This window comes from Acomys minous (genome assembly GCF_964271855.1).
Source record: "Acomys minous genome assembly, chromosome: 15".
In the NCBI taxonomy this organism is placed as follows: Eukaryota; Metazoa; Chordata; class Mammalia; order Rodentia; family Muridae; genus Acomys; species Acomys minous.
Window position 1 is genome coordinate 18,183,801 of NC_140497.1, and position 15,804 is coordinate 18,199,604.

At 46.3% G+C, this 15,804-nt stretch overlaps 1 protein-coding gene across 2 annotated transcripts; it reads right to left on the reverse strand.

The window, feature by feature from the left end:
• Nucleotides 1–1,020: 1,020 nt before the first annotated feature.
• Nucleotides 1,021–12,960, reverse strand: CHRNA6 (cholinergic receptor nicotinic alpha 6 subunit). 2 transcript variants are annotated; one of them, XM_084760462.1, is made up of 6 exons: nucleotides 12,675–12,960; nucleotides 10,973–11,112; nucleotides 6,401–6,445; nucleotides 5,233–5,342; nucleotides 4,140–5,121; nucleotides 1,021–2,775 (listed from the first exon to the last, which is right to left on the reverse strand). In XM_084760462.1, exons 1-6 carry the CDS (start codon nucleotides 12,748–12,750, stop codon nucleotides 2,644–2,646), a joined length of 1,485 nt encoding a protein of 494 aa, XP_084616588.1. In that variant the 5' UTR covers nucleotides 12,751–12,960; the 3' UTR covers nucleotides 1,021–2,643. The 2 variants fall into 2 exon arrangements, with proteins under 2 accessions (XP_084616588.1, XP_084616589.1); XM_084760463.1 differs by lacking the exon at nucleotides 12,675–12,960 and adding an exon at nucleotides 12,124–12,149.
• Nucleotides 12,961–15,804: the final 2,844 nt, after the last annotated feature.

Genomic DNA, 15,804 nt, shown 5'->3' on the forward strand with positions numbered 1-15,804 from the left:
CGCAGGATCATCAGGTCCCCTAGTAAGGGGACCCACATGACTCCTGAGCTGCCCATAGGCTATATCTTTGTAGGGGCCGAGGTCCAGCCCATGCTAGGTCCTTGGCAGGTGCTTCAGTGTCCAACAGGTCCCTCTGGGCCCTGGATAGTTGGCTCTGTTGGTCTTCTTGTGAAGCCCTTGTCACCTCCAGGTCCTTTATTCCTTCCACCCACTTTTCCACAAGATGCCCTATGAATCATCGCCCAATGTTTGGCTGTGAGTCTCAGCATCTGTTTCAAGGTGCTGCTGGATGGAGCCTCTCAAGCACAGCAGAGTGTCATCAATAGTGTCGGGGGTTGGCTTTCTTCCATGGGATGGGTCTCGGGTTGAGCATTCTAAAAATTAACCTTAAATATGTATTTAGCAATTTATCTCATGCTCCTTTACAGATGTATTTTCAGTCCGTGTTTTCTTCTCTTATTCTGAATAAATGTTGTTGTTTCCTGCCCCCGCCCCCAAACATGGTACATGCCTTTTTAAAGGTGTATTGCTAGCTTGTTTAGTATGGAGTCCTTTGATAACTGCTAGGTAATTTCTAGGAAGCTGGGTCAGAAAGTATGAAGTATTTTCAAGCATTAAAGAACAGTCGAGCATGAAGACACTCAGATGAGTTTCCTCTGGGCCCTGCCTGAAATCAATTTTACCCTTCTTTCTTACAATGCAATTCACAAAATGTTAATTAATTAATTCACTCTACATCCTGGTCATAGCCCCATCCCTCCTCACCTCCCAGTCCCATTCTGCCTCCTTCTCCCCTATTCCTCAGAAAAGGGGAACCCCATTTCCCATCCAATTCAGCCCATCAAGTCGTATCAGGACTGAGCTGGTCCTCTTCGCCTGTGGCCTGTTTGCTAATATTTGATGGAGACTTCGCTTGAGCATCACGACAAAACTTCTACAGCATGATAAAACAAGTGTCCTTAAAAAAAAAAAAAAAAAAAAAGAAGCAACCCCAATGGGCCCACAATTGGCCACGTAGATCTGTAGGAGGATGGAGGCGCCACAGATCCCTTCTATGTTGTCCGGTACGAGCCAGAGCACATCGAACCGTCCCCCATAATGCTTCTGTCCTGTGACGGGTATTGCTTCCTCTGCAGCTGCGTCCTGAGAGGGGACCAGGTGTCCACCTCTCAAGGAGGACAGTCTGTTCTCCAGGCCCTGCCAAATGTTGCTGATGATGTGTCCAGACAACAGGATCGGAAGGTGAAGTTGAACCATGAAATTCCCTAGGCACAAGGACAACGAACTGCTTGGCGGGAGAGAGAGGGAGTGGCGCCGGAAACAGCTCCTTTCCTGGACCACGTGAGCTGCTAAGACACCTACTCAAGTCATCACAGTCACACAAACGAGTAACAGTTCCCGGTGTTTTCCCACTCAGAAAAGAAGTTGCTCCAAATGGCACAAGATTAAAATTTCTCATAGGTTTTATTTTGTCTCCATGCAGTGAGCGTGCGGAGGGCTCATGGGGGAAGTGCAGACTGATACTTATGTGAAACACAGGGGTGGTTTTAGGTTTTCCATTAGATTCTCCCGTTTCGGTTGCTCCAGCTATAGTCTCCACTACAAGACCCTGTGGATCTTTGCATATGTGACTTTTCTAAAAGGCTGCCACTTTACAAGGGAAAGAATTTATTTTTGCTATCCTTGTAGCACCTAGCACAGTACTGGGCACCAGTCAAACGTCCTGCCAAAACATTGGATCAGCCCCAAGGACACGTGGTCAAGACTTAATCCTCCACACTAAGGGGAGGTCGTAGAGCTTCTAGGATGTGAGTTGAGGTCTTGTGGGAAGAAGTTAAGTCATTGGGGTGTGCCTTTGAAAGGAATATTGGCACCCCAGATTCTTCTCCCTTTTGTTTTCTTTGTAGCTATCATTAAGTGGACAGCTGTCCTTTGCTAGGCACTCCTGCTATGATATTTTGCCTCACCAGAGGTCCGGAGGTGATGGGGCCTAATGCTCATGGACTAAATCATCTGAAGCTGTGCGCTCAGATAAACTTCATCCTTTTCCGTTGATTATCTCAGGTCATTTTCCACCCTGACAGAAAGCCACTAGTACTACCCATTGGATAGTCTGCCAAGAGAGATGCTATCCGGCTTCTCCTGTAACCACTGCAGGTGCCAGATGGCAGTGCGGCCTCCATCCCAGAGACACGCACAAGAAAGTAGGGTACAGTAGCAGGCAGGTGTTGCAAATACCAGCAGTGTTTCAGGCTTCCTCTCTAGCCGTACACATGTTTGCAATACCCAGCAGGAGCTTCAGATACAAGAGAACCTCTTTTCAGCGGGGACTGATGCTACCGATGAGGTTTTGCTTTGTGAGGGGTCATAGTGTTCCTGGGAACAACGCATGCAAAGCATAGGGGAGCTGACTCAGTACTGCTGGCCTGAGAGCACTGCCAACTCTGGGCCCCAAGGCATTAAAACACCCAGTGTAACGAAGATCTGTACTCAGGCTCCTAAGGTCGCAGCCCTGCCCCCGGCCCCTTCCCTTCCTGTCTTGGTTTAGGAGACTGGGTAGCTGGCCTTTTCATTGTGGTAAGTCGTTCAGAAAAAAACAAAAACATCTAAAAGACTCAGAAGGCAAAAGGAAAAAAAGCCAAATTAAGACTTGCCCGTGTTCCCAAGCAGTGGCTGGAGAAACAGCCCTACAGTTCCAAACACACAGACGATTATAAATACCCAGAGAAAGACTCTGTCCACCACCATGGCCATGTATTTCCAGTCATCTTCTACCTGAAATGGAAACAAAAGATCAAGGCCAACTTTAAAAACAGAGACCACAGGAAAACGTGCTATGTTTTATGACTTTCTGTTTTTAGAGCCACTTTCTCCAACACTTTTAAAACTCAGCTAGTTTGCCTGCCTGCCTGTGTGTCCTCTGTGGTGCCCATTGCCTAAGGAGGGTGGACACACATCCCTGGTGCCTCATAGAGCTGCCTATGCACTTGACAAAGACGTTTGTGACCCCCTTCCTGTGACAAAGGTCCTTTCCTGGCTCCAGGGACAATCCCCCAAAGTATCTTCATGAGAGCCCAACTTTTGTCATGAGTGCACACGGAGAACCTGGTCCTTTGGGGGAATCTGAGTTTGAAACGGGGATAGAACAGGCTGGAGGATATGAGGTATGACCCAGAACCCCCTGCACAGGAAGAAGCAGCCTCCAGGCCTCCAGGTGATGCTAACAGGGAGAGGTGTTATGTATCTGGAATCTTTTTAGTTCCAAACTTCTAACCTTCTGCTATTGGACTCTATGGGTTGTCTATTAGGGGACCTGCATGGCACAGTAAGTCAACAGTAACTTTATGTCCTACACACTAAAAGATGCTAGCCTGGAGGTGAGCTCAATGGCCACTCCTGTCCTGCGCTCCTGTGCCATGTATCACGACAGACATTCTCAGTGTCTCCCAGTGCATTAACAGGGTGGTGTTGGGGGTCCTGTTATCCTTTCCCTAGGAGCTACAGATGCAGGAAACGGAGCCGCTCCAGACACTTGGCTAGAGCTTCTGCCAGCCTCAGCTCCTCAAGTGGTGGCATGGGATCTTTGAGCTCTTGCTTTGGGGGAGGGAGGAGCTATGTCCCTGGCATCAGCGTGTGGGACACAGGAGCAGAATGTGTACACATGGCGCACATCTCCGAGACGCCTTGGACTCTTGTCTTTGTTCAAGAGGCCACGTTAGAGGAAATGTGACCGGAGCTGCTGACTGCCAAGGAGCTTGAATCTCTCACCGCTGCAGCTTCAGGCAGCACCACAGTGAGTTCTCACTGCCCTCGGCCAGTCTCCCTTCCCACCCTCACTTTGCCACTGTTCGTTTGGTGTGTTGTAGGCACCCTTCCATGAGGCAAGTTTGTCCTGCGTGTGGATTGTAGCTGGAGCTCACCGTAAGTAAATGGAGACTGAAGATTTGTTGCCCAGGCTACACAGCATGTCACTACATCCCTAAACTCTAACCCAGACCCTCCCAACCAGGGCTGTGTGATAATAGAGCTGGTCTTGGATGCTTCTGCCTGACTGTACCACACCATAATTCCCACTGACGTTCTGACTAGTCTCCAAGGTGCCTGTGGGGTCTGCTAGGAGAAGGTGGGTATGCTTTTACCTCCTTTGTTTCATTGTGGCTCCTCATGTTCTCTGCTATGAACTGAACACTATCTACCACGTCGTCCACATCTGGCGAGTGCTCTGAATTCTCTGTCACCCACTGTGCAGGCTGCTGACTTATTCGTCTCTTGCCAGGGGCCGCTACCTCACTTGATGTTTGACAGTGGCGGCACTCTTTTAGAAGTCTGGGCTCTCTTCGATGAGCCAACTTGACCTTGGCAGGCCTCTTGGGAAGGCTTTTGGGGTCCTGGACACCACCTGCCTCCTTTGTCTTGTCCAGAGGCCTCCTCATCATGAGAATTGAGGGGAAGACCTGAAGGAAGACGGTCTTCACCCACTTGGGCATGGTATGTGTTGCCGGCGTACGGTAGTGTATGTTCAACACAAACACGGTCACCACGATGGACAGCGTGACGAAGATCATGGTGAACAGGAGATACTCGCCCACCAGCGGGATCACAAGAGATGTGGATGGGATGGTCTCGGTAATCACCAGCAAAAAGACAGTCAGAGAAAGCAGGACTGAGATGCAAAGGGTTACTTTCTCGCCGCAGTCGGAAGGAAGGTAAAAGACCAACACGGTGAGAAAAGAAATGAAGAGACAGGGGATGATGAGGTTAATGGTGTAGAACATGGGCAACCTCCTGATGTAGAAAGAGTAGGTTATATCTGTGTAGATCTCTTCACAACAGTTGTACTTGATGTCATGCTTGTAGCCAGAGGCATCAACAATTTCCCACTCACTGTTTTCCCAAAAGTCGTTCATGTCCACTTTTGAGCCAATGATCAGAAGGTCAATTTCAGCCTTGTCATAAGTCCAGGAGCCAAATTTCAGGGAACAGTTTTGATGATCAAAAGGGAAGAAGGTGATGTCCATAGGGCAAGAACTCTTAAAGATGGCTGGTGGGGTCCACGTTATCATGCCATCGTACTTAAGAAGAGCTTTGGTCTTGCCTTCAACCTGGAAGTCACCGACGGCACTGGAAATAAAAAACCACACACTGTTAGCAGCACTGTGCGCCCCTTTGCTGTGGGTCACATGGGCCAAAGATGTTTACAAATTGACTGTGAATCTTTCTAGACATACATACTTGTTATATAGAACAATGTCGGGCTTCCAGATCTTGTCTGCTGGAACACGAAGTGTCTCAATGCCACCATACTCCATGGGATCCCAACGCAATTTGTAATCCTTCCAGATCTAAAAGAAATACAACTATTTTTTTTTTGGTGGTGGTGATTTTGCTTTGTTTTTAATGTTTGTTAAGTTTTTTCTTTAACAGCTTTATACATATATCCTCTGTCCCTTCTGAACCCCATCCCACCCCTTTTTACCTCCTTTCTCCCTATGAGCCCCTTTCACTTTAAAAATGGATGACAATGACTTTTGAGAATTTCATCATAAAATTTTCCAAATGTTTATGCTGGTTCAATAATTTTCTTGATTTAACTATGGCACTAGCCAAGGACAATACAGGCAGTAAACTTCAAACCGCTACCCAGATCTTGCCAATGGACAGGACATTTTCCACAGTTGAGTGGAGAGTGGGGTCTGACTTTCACATGTCCCCTGGAGGGGGAGGCCTGGTGGCACTCAGAGGAAGGATAGCAGGCTACCAAGAAGAGACTTGATACCCTATGAGCATATACAGGGGGAGGAGGTCCCTCTCAGTCACAGTCATAGGGGAGGGGAGTAAGGGGAAAATGGGAGGGAGGGAGGAATGGGAGGATACAAGGGATGGGATAACAATTGAGATGTAATATGAATAAATTAATAAAAAATACTTTTCTTGATTTAAAAAGTAAGATATTTTTGAAGAATACACAGATTTCTATAAAAAGCAGGGCATTATAATCATGGGCACAGGGAACGAAACAGCCAAGCTGATTTTGGCACAGCTATAACTGGCTATGGCTTCACATCGTGTTTCATGGGCTATGTTCACATTCATTTCTAACGGTAATTTGTGTGCAAATTGTCAAAGAGGAAAGAAAGCGTCAGACTTCAGATTTCCATAAGTGACAAGAAGAGATATGAGAGCAGAAAGTAGAAAGGCCAGAGGGCGTGATGTCAAAGACAGCAGCTCTGCCTGCCCACGTGCTGCCGTCCTTAAGCCAGCTGCAAGCAGAGCTGAGCCCCAAGATGGCAAGGCAAAGGATATTCTATATCTATCATAGGTTGGGGAAGGGAAGAAGTAACACAGGTGGGTTTATCGCTGAGTGGACACACGCTGCTGCTGTTCAATGGGGGACACATACGTGACGCAGCCACAGATTGGTTTCCATGATCTGATTGACTTCATCCTGGAAGGGAGGAATAATATTTTCAACCATCCATGTCCTCGTAAGAGTTAATGGCTAAAAATAGAGAATTCTAAGTTATTTGTGCTAGTGGAGGCAAACAAGAAGACTGAGATAACTATGAAAACTATTTAACTATAACAGAAGTAGGGGACTTTTACACCCATCCCTGCTCTGTTGACTTAGAAAATGGTTTATGGCTTTAAAATGTCCCTCAAATCTCATTTGAATTCCCTCTGCTCTGTGAATCTTTTCATATCACCTCACTCTGTAAAGCCTCCTGGGTACATAAAAGGAAACAGAGAGGAGGACAGAGAGGTCCAGGGTCAATGGCGGGGAAAGTCCTGTAGGTGGTGACAGCTGCTCACTGTTTCTACCTATGGCCCATGGCCTTTCCTCAAAGAAGTCCTGAGTGTCCTGTGGGCATTAGTCCTGGGATCCAAACTCAGACAACAGCTTCAGCTGAGTAGCAAGCTTGCCGCCTGAAACTGGCTGTCCTTTGATTTTCTTTCTCCAATCTGAGTGCCCTTGAGTCACAAAGGACACTCCTACTTACAGAGTGACTGCTGTGTGCTCAGTTACAGGGTGAACAAATCTCCTGCCTCCATGTGGTCTTAGCTGTTGGTTGGGAAGAGGCAAAGCTAATAATATCAGCACATGCATATGTAAAATATATCATGATATAACAAAGGGAGGTAGAGTGGTTCATGTGCGCACATACGTCTGTTTATATAAGAATTAAAGAAGGCTTCTTTGAAGAGTACCATCCAAGCAGCCCTATAGGCCATGTAAGGAGAGGTAGGGCAGGTGTTCAGCAGGCATTCCTTGGCACCATCTTCAGTACAATTGATACTTCAGTGGCTCCTGATCCTCAGCAGGAAAGCTACTCAAGACACACCTAGGTGACAGGTGGGTCACAGCAGAATAGCTTGGTATTGATGGTATGTTCTTAGCAGTCAACAGGAGATTCCACAATCTCACATCCCAAGATAGCTGAGGCCCCTGTAGAGTGAAGGAACCCAGCTCTCTCCAGGTTTGTTTGTTTTTGTTTCTTGAGACAGGGTTTCTCTGTGTAGCCTTGGCTGTCTTGGATTCACTTTGTAGATCAGTCTGGCCTCGAACTCACAGAGATCCACTTGCCTCTGCCTCCCCGAGTGCTGGGATTACAGGCGTGTGCCACCATACCTGGATGGTTCAGGTTTCTATGCGGAGCTCTGACAGATGCTGTCCACATTCTACTGAGCTGCTCCCTGGGCTCCGCTCCTTCACTCGATGGTTACTGCTACCCACCCTGGAGAGATCCAAACCCAGACTATGTCAAGCTTCTCTCTGCCAGTGGGTCGTGTGGAATCATCATAGGTCCTGGGATTTGTAAACGTCGACAAAAGGAGGAGAAGTGGGATCTGCACATCTTCACAGTGCCCCCCCTCGATCAGGGCCTTCTGGTATTGATTCGCCTTGAATCTGTAGGGTCTAACAGAACCTTGGCCAGCATATGTACTACATGTGGACCAGCTGATCATCAAAACTGGATAATTTCTGTTGCCTCAGTTCCACGAGGTCTCAGCCCCACTTATTCTCCAAAACATGATTTATCTCTGGACTAGTTCACTGCGTTCAGGGAGTTGACACTCATTATTAATATCATTTTTAACAGGCCTGTCTCCTGTCTGACACTTCCAGAGACTGGATAAGCATGATTATGCATCTATGAGGAATGCATACATACATGGTGTGCATCCATGAGGTCTACATGGTGTGCATCCATGAGGTATACATATCCTTGGAAGTGTTAGAGAGTTCATGGATTAGGACTTGGTCTGGAAAATCATAGTCTCCATTTAAGTCCCGACGGCTCCAATTGGCACTGTGCTCAGTGAGCTCTGATGGAAGAGGAGGCTCGAGACACATGGTACCATACTGCATGCTTGGTACCATCTGCCTAGACCTCTTTATTGGGACAACATTAGTGGGCATCCAGGTGCACAATTTTGAGTCATGATTTCAAATGCACTAGTTTCTGGAAAAGCTGCAATAAACTGGGAGATGTAGCTTAGGAAGACCACACAGCCTACATTTTACAATGGCTTAGGTTTGTCATTTCTGTCAGGTCTGGCCATGTTGCATAGGGAATTTGTCTTAGATGAAAGAGAACGTGCTCGTGCATGAAAAGTCATGCATTCACAAGATTCTCAGGCCAAAGTCATCTCACAGAACTCAGACACTTCAGCACACAGTTCTCTGAGGTGAAGACCCATCAGGCCACTTAGACAGCAGCTGGGGTCTGAGAGCCCGTCTAGAAGGCCATGGGACTTCCTGATCACCCTGCATGTCAGAGCTCATCTGAAGACTGTCCCAGGACCCAGAAAAATCTTATTCCAGAGATAGAAAGGTAAGTGTTTATGCTGACTTTTGCACACCAATATTCATAGAGCAAAACCTGGATTCAGCCTACATGTTTCTTAATATGTAAGCAAACTGTAGACCATGATTGACCATGAGCCATGAGCCAGCAAACAGGAAGAGTCATACTGATGTCTTCAACATACCAAGAAGCTTAGGTATGACATTGAGTGAAAAGGGCAGCTCTGCAAGTGCACATGTTCTATGAATGATTTTATATTAATATTTTATTTATTTATTTTTTTTGAGACAGGGTCTCATATATTGTGGCCGAGCTCCAGACTCTCTGTGTAGCTCATGAGTGTTTGTGAGCTTCTGATCCTGCTCCCTCTACCTCCCAACTGCTGGGGCTACAGGTACGAGTTTCCACATGAAGCCAATACTGCCAAGTTTAGAAATCGAGGAAAAATGGGGAAGAAACTGGGGAATTATTTCTCACCCCATGCTGGAATCTATAACCATTTAAGTCAGTACATTTGCAATTTATGAAAGTTACTTTGTGCCAGGCATAGTGGTGTACCACACTGGGAATCCAGCACTTGGGTGGACAAAGCCAAGGCATCAATGAGGCTACATACCAAGACTCCATTTCATCACACACACACACACACACACACACACACACACACACACACACACACACACACACACACACACGCAAAGCTTTTCATCCTCAGATCTTGTTTGCAGGTAGAGAAATTGAAGAGACAGAGTGTCTATCCCAGTGGCAAAGTCAGAAGGACATCTATGATTGAGCCTTGACATGTGTCTGCTCTGTGTCCCTTTGCTCTTCTGCTTCCTCCCACCATTTCCGTAGAAGAATCAGAGTACAAAAAGAGGACATAGGTCAGTTCTCTCAGACCATAAAGCAACATTTGATATGCACAGTCTGGCAAAAGAGATGGAAGGAGCCTTGTCGCTGTCGTTGAATCTGGCTATGCTTTCAGCATCACAGCTCACAGCAGCGCCCCCTCGAGTGGAGCAGTATAAAGCTTCAGAATTAGGGCTGGAGAGATGTCTCAGCAGTGAAGAGCACTGACTACCCTTCCAGAGGACCCAGGTTCAATTCCCAGCACCCACATGGTAGCTCACAACAGTCTGTAACTCCAACTGATACCCTCACACAGAAATGCAGACAAAACACCAATGCACATAAAATAAAAATAAAGTAAAATTTAAAAAAGCGTTAGAAGTAAATACAGGTTTCAGTATTAACACTGCAATGAAAACTGGTGTTAACCTCTTGGACTATGAGTCTTTAGATTTCTGTTACACACGAAGAAATGAAGGCATTTTATTTAAGCTGTCCACGTGACACATACATATTATTTTAGTAGCCACATGCCAACGTCAACACTCACATACACGGGCCACCTGCTGCCATCCTAAGAAAACTGTCTTGAGAAAGCACATCGTTGGGGAATGAAGCAAAGCTGAACAAAAGGGTGGCCTTTCCAAACTACAGGTGACACTGGGCTCTATTCTTCGCTTCCGGTAGCCCAGTCCACAGCAGGTGTGCATCCTGCCCAGTAGAAACCAAAGAAGGGGTCAGAACAGATACAAAATAGGTGGGTTTTAAGGGGCTGAGCAGGTCTAGCCAGGTAAGAGGAAACATCTGGAATTTAGAACACGAACAAGTGTTTACCAGAATAGGCTTTCCTTAATTTCCTACTCTACCTAGAGAGCCGAAGTCCAGGCCTGGCGCTAAGACTCCTGCTTATCTGAGAGAATCAGATCCTTCGCCTTCGGTCCCTGGGATGAGGGAAAGAAGATTACTCGGAAAGAAAAAGAAAAAGAAAAACTAAAATAGCCCCACTTCTCCCTTGGACATGATCTCAATGAACTTGGAGAGGGTCACCGTGTGTGGTACACTCCTCAGCTCTCTAGGAGCCTCCCTTCCTCTCGCCTGCATGTCTTTGTTTCATAATCCGACTCTGAAAGAATGTCTAAGCATGCGAAGTCTGAGCAAAGACAGCATTGCACAGGGCCTTGCAAGGACCCTCCACAGGAAGTCTTCCATTCACCTTTAAGTTGTTCAATAGGATTCTGTGTTCACTGAGTGCACAAAGCACAAGAGTGTTGGGAACTCAGCCCTTGGGAAACACATCAGGAGTCTGTAGCACTTACCACATTGGCCAGCTGTGTGATGGCCAATTCAAAGTGCACCGTGACAGGGTCGGAAACGTTTTCCACCGGCCGGATGAAGCGGTTGTAGTGAGCAAACAGTGTGTGGAAGAGCTGTTCTTCAGACGCACAGCATGTACACCCTGGGGGGGGCCAGACAGACACAGGGGAGCATCAGGCAAGTGCTGTGGGAGGGTCTGAGCTGGCTCCTCTCCTGGTCCTGAGGGTCTGAGCTGGCTCCTCTCCTGGTCCTGAGGCTCAGTGTCTCAGGGAGAAAGGCTGATCACTGCCCCAGGTAGGCCCACTCTTACCTGCACTAGGGCAGTTCCACCACGCCCCTTCTAGTCTTGCTTGCTCTGGGTCAGTATTGAGATAAGACAACTTTATAGGCATCTCAGAACTAGTACAATGTTCACAAAGTGGTCTGGAAGGAGACTGCGTTTGAAGTCAAGGGCACCATAAATGCCAAGGGGTAGAAAGCCAGTAGGATGGAAATTTTTATGTCACTACACCCAACCCACAGCCTGACCACTGGAGTAGCGTCCTGGCAGAGATTCCGGAGGGCTGTGTGTCTGTAACTGGCAAGGCATCCTTCTAGAACTCTCATCATTGCCTTGGTCCTCATTAGCCACACTCTTTGAAAAAACATACCTTCAAATAAAGTGCTTCTACATTTATGAGAAAAGAAAGTTTTAAAAGTAGATTCACTTAAAATACTTTAAAAGCAATTGAAAATTGGTTCACAGTATCCTCTTTAGCCATTAGCCTCTGGACAGTAGCGCTACCTGCACCTTTAAGTCCTTAAGAATGCATTAAATCAGTTTCTTGCCTCCAATTTGCACTGCTCACGTCCTCAACACCCCTGATGAAACACATTCCTAAAGCTTGTTTTGTATAATTCAGAGTTGACTCCATAACTATTATGTGAATTTCTCCACATGGGCTTGAAATCCTGCTCAGGTAAAATTCGCAGACAGTAATTGCTGTGTTCCTCAGCGGCAGCTGCTTCACGCATCCATTTGGAAGTGCTGAACGCTGGGATAGAGGCAGGAAAGAAAACTTTTACATTACACCTGTCACTCTCACTAGTGTGAGTAACCAGGATGAAGTCATTTCTTCAGAAGACAGGGAGAAGCCACCCTGGCTACTGTTACCATTTCTCTCCTCTGTGACTCTTTGCGCTCAGCTCTCTCTCCATCAGCCCCTCTGAAACCTAGTAGCCGTGTGTGTGTGTGTGTGTGTGTGTGTGTGTGTGTGTGTGTGTGTGTGTGATCTGCTCAGCGCAGCAGCCATGTCTGAGTCAACTTTTAAAACAAGCAAGCTCTCACTTAGTATAGACAATGAGACGGATTTTCCAAGTGAGGACAATTGCTTACCATGGGAATTTCACAGGCTGAGTAGTAAGTACCGGTGGACAAACAAATCACTGTTTGGAGGATATATCACATTTAACCACAAATAAATAAGTGGAGCGTATTGATAGCATAAATGGCCATAAAAACAGACAATTCCGTATGCTACTTAGTTAGAGAAGTGAAAAATTATTTACAGTATATTTCGATGTTTACCCCCACGTTACTCTCCAAATCTTACTCATTAGGTTAAACTAATAAAAGTCATCCGGTTGTTGGATCCAGGCAAAATGAGAAGAAAGGGTGTGTGTAAGAACTAATAACATTCCAGGGCACAAGCCTGAATCACTTACCTTTAAAGGAAGCCAAGAATCCACATAACCACAGACACAACCCCAAGTGAAGGGATCCCCGGTCCTGGCCAGTCATCACGATAAAAGCACCTGAATTCCGATTTCTCCACAGAGGGCTGTGGGAAACGTGGCTGCCAATCAGTCAGCCAGCTGCAAGAATCAGACCTTTTAAGCCTCAGGAGCTCGCGGCGATCCTCACGGTCCTTCTGAGAAATGAAAACACGCAACGTCTCTCCCACAGCTGCTCCCTGCATCACACAGCTGCTCCCCCGCATCACAGATGCGAAGGGCAAGCAAAGCCAACACTGCCGGCATCAGGACGGCTGTCACACTTCCTGTCACCCTAGATCTCTGTGCAAGGAAGATAAACAAAGGCAGAGAGACACTAGGCAGAGAGGCTTCTTAGAGTCCCGCTGCTTCCCCCTGCTAGACTTCAGCTCAGTGGCTCTCACCTAATGGTGCGACCCTTGAATAAAGCGCCTCATGTTGTGGTGACCCCTCAACCATAAAACTATTTTCATTGCTACTGCCCAGCTGTAATTTTGCTACTGTTACGAATTATAAGGTAAAGATCTGTGTTTTCCGATGGCCTTAGGTGAACCCTGTGAAAGGGTCGTTTGGTCTCAAGGGGTTGTAATACACAGGTTGAGAACCGCTGCTTTAGGGGGGCTAAGCACATATTTACTTGGCTCCCACTATAGGAAAAACTCGCACTTAGTCTCAAAGCATATTCACTGAGTTTGCTGTTTAACTGAGGCCCGCTGGTCAGGAATGTGTCTAAAATAATCCCAGTTCCTGCCTTCTTTGGGAGTGCTTAGAGGATACTTTGGGGGCTGCTTGAGTTTTCTATCACCAGCTGTCCAAGGGCCTTGCCTTTCTGAGTGCTGTGACCCTGATCAGGAGAGAGGTCAAAGGTCAAAAGACGAGGATAACAGCTATCCACAGGATAGTTTCCTCTTTAATTACCTGGGGTTGATTGGGTTTCTGCTATTTCCCCTCTTTTCTTTGTAGCTGTGGTGCTAATAGGGCTCTGGTTAACTGGGTATTTGTAATGCTGGGGGTCAAGCCCTGGACCTCAGGCAACCTACATGAACTTTGGAACTCTTGGACACTGAGCCACATCCAAGCTACCAAGGTGCCAGTGCAGACACAGGAGACAGAAACGCAGGACAAAGAGCATGGTGTTTGGATTCAGACAGACCTGGATTTGGATTCTGGTCCCCAAACCCAGCTGGGTGACATTCTGTCAATTACCTATGTCACTTTAACCTTGCCCTAACCTTAAAATAAACAAACAATAAAAATGTAACCCAGTTCAGTTAAATCAACCATAAACCTCTCTAATCAGTTTGTCTTTTGTTTTTTGTTTTTGTTTTTGTTTTTCTGTGACATTTGCCACCAGTTTCTTCCCCTAAAAATAAGAACTGGAACTCATAAGAGAGATGTATTTTGAATGCTTGTGTGGATATTACTCTCCATTCAAAGAAAACATTTTAAACTATGATGACACCAGAAAACGCTTGAGGTCCACATTTGAGTTACATATGCTCTTCAAAATCCATAGGAAAATGGTCAAGCTTATAAGTTAAAAACAAACATATGAAATGGCAAATCCCATTACAAAAAATTAGCTCAAAGACTAAATTAAAAGATCTATGTTTTTGTCTTGATGTTTTGAGTACTTTTTCATATTTAATTATATTTAAGGAGCCAGCTCCTGCCCAGCCATGCTATTGAACCAGCCAAAGTAGTGCATCACCCATGATCTAGCGGGGTCCACAGGATGAGGGGAGAATGAAGGATGGATGGTGAAATGGCAGGAGAGGCTGGCTAACAGTGTAACGTCTTTGCTTTCTCCCTTCCTTCCCTCCCATCTCTCCTCTCCTTCCCTCCCTCCTTGTTCCTTAATTCTTTCAATATATGATGGGCCAGGACAGGCATGGCACAGTCTGAGGCAGGTGAGTTACCCAGAAAGTTCCTGAAAAGAAATAGAAGGAAGCAGCTGACCTCGGGTCAGATAGCTCACAAGGACCTTGGGAACTCTGCCTGCTATGGAAGGGACCACTGAAAACCTTCTGGTTCTGTGTGTGTTTAGTTGATGCTAATAGCTTTACTTGTGAAGGGTCTGACAGAGTACTGAGGTTTGGGCGTGGCTTCGCTGCTGTTCAGGGCTCCCAGGGAAGCAATGTGATGGTGACTATGTCTGCTGAAGAGATGCCCTTGAATATCTTGTCTGGTGACAGCTTCCTTTCAGTGGTTCCTGCCTTCCATCTTCCCCAATCCTCTAAGGAACATACATCCTTTTCCCTGACAACTAACTACAGAATTACTTACTTCTGAGAAAAGCCGGGAGTGGGGCGGGGAAACTTGAAAAAAAATCATAATACTTTTCAATTAGTTACTTCTTTCCTTAAAATTCAGAACCTAGAATATCTACCAGCCTGTGCCCTGGGAAAGCGACTCACTAAAGGTTTGTCTGTTGATTCCTATCTGAGAAGCTTCTGTGACTCCAGGCAAGACTACAACTGCCGGGACCAGCTCCTGTCCTACAGCATCATCTTCATCTTTAACATCTTCATCAGTTACATCTTAGTTAAAAAAAGAAAACAACAAACAACAACACAAAAGACAAAAAACAAAAAAGAAAAACCAAACCTTGAGCTGGACAATGGCTCATCACTTAAGAGTGTCTGATGTTCTTCCAGAGAGTTCAAAAAGCAGGTATCTTTGGCTCCAAGGACCTGATAACCTACTCTTGCCTCAGTGGTTACCTGTACATACATGGCATAACACAAGAGACAGAGAGACAGAGAGAGAGAGACAGAGAGAGGCAGAGACACAGAGAAAGACAGAGAGAGAGACAGAGACAGAGAGATAGAGAGAGGGAGACAGAGATGGAGAGAGAGACAGAGATAGAGATAGAGACAGAAACCAAGACAGAGAGACAGATATACAGAGACAGAGACAGAGAGGCAGAAAGAGACAGAGACAGAGACAGAGAGAGACAGAAACACAGAGACAGAGAGACAGACACAGAGACAGAGAGAGAGAGACAGAGAGAGACAGATATCTAATAAAATAATTCTTAAGAAAGAATTACAGGTTTCTCCCAGTGGTTGCTGGATCTTAC

Coding starts and splice junctions, on each gene's coding strand:
- CHRNA6 (XM_084760462.1), bottom strand. CDS start 12,750: ATGACTGGCCAGGACCGGGGATCCCTTCACTTGGGGTTGTGTCTGTGG. Junction 11,113..12,674: donor ATTCTTGGCTTCCTTTAAAG/GTAAGTGATTCA, acceptor GGCCCCCCCCAG/GGTGTACATGCTGTGCGTCT. Junction 5,343..6,400: donor CCAATCTGTGGCTGCGTCAC/GTATGTGTCCCC, acceptor TATTTCTTTTAG/ATCTGGAAGGATTACAAATT.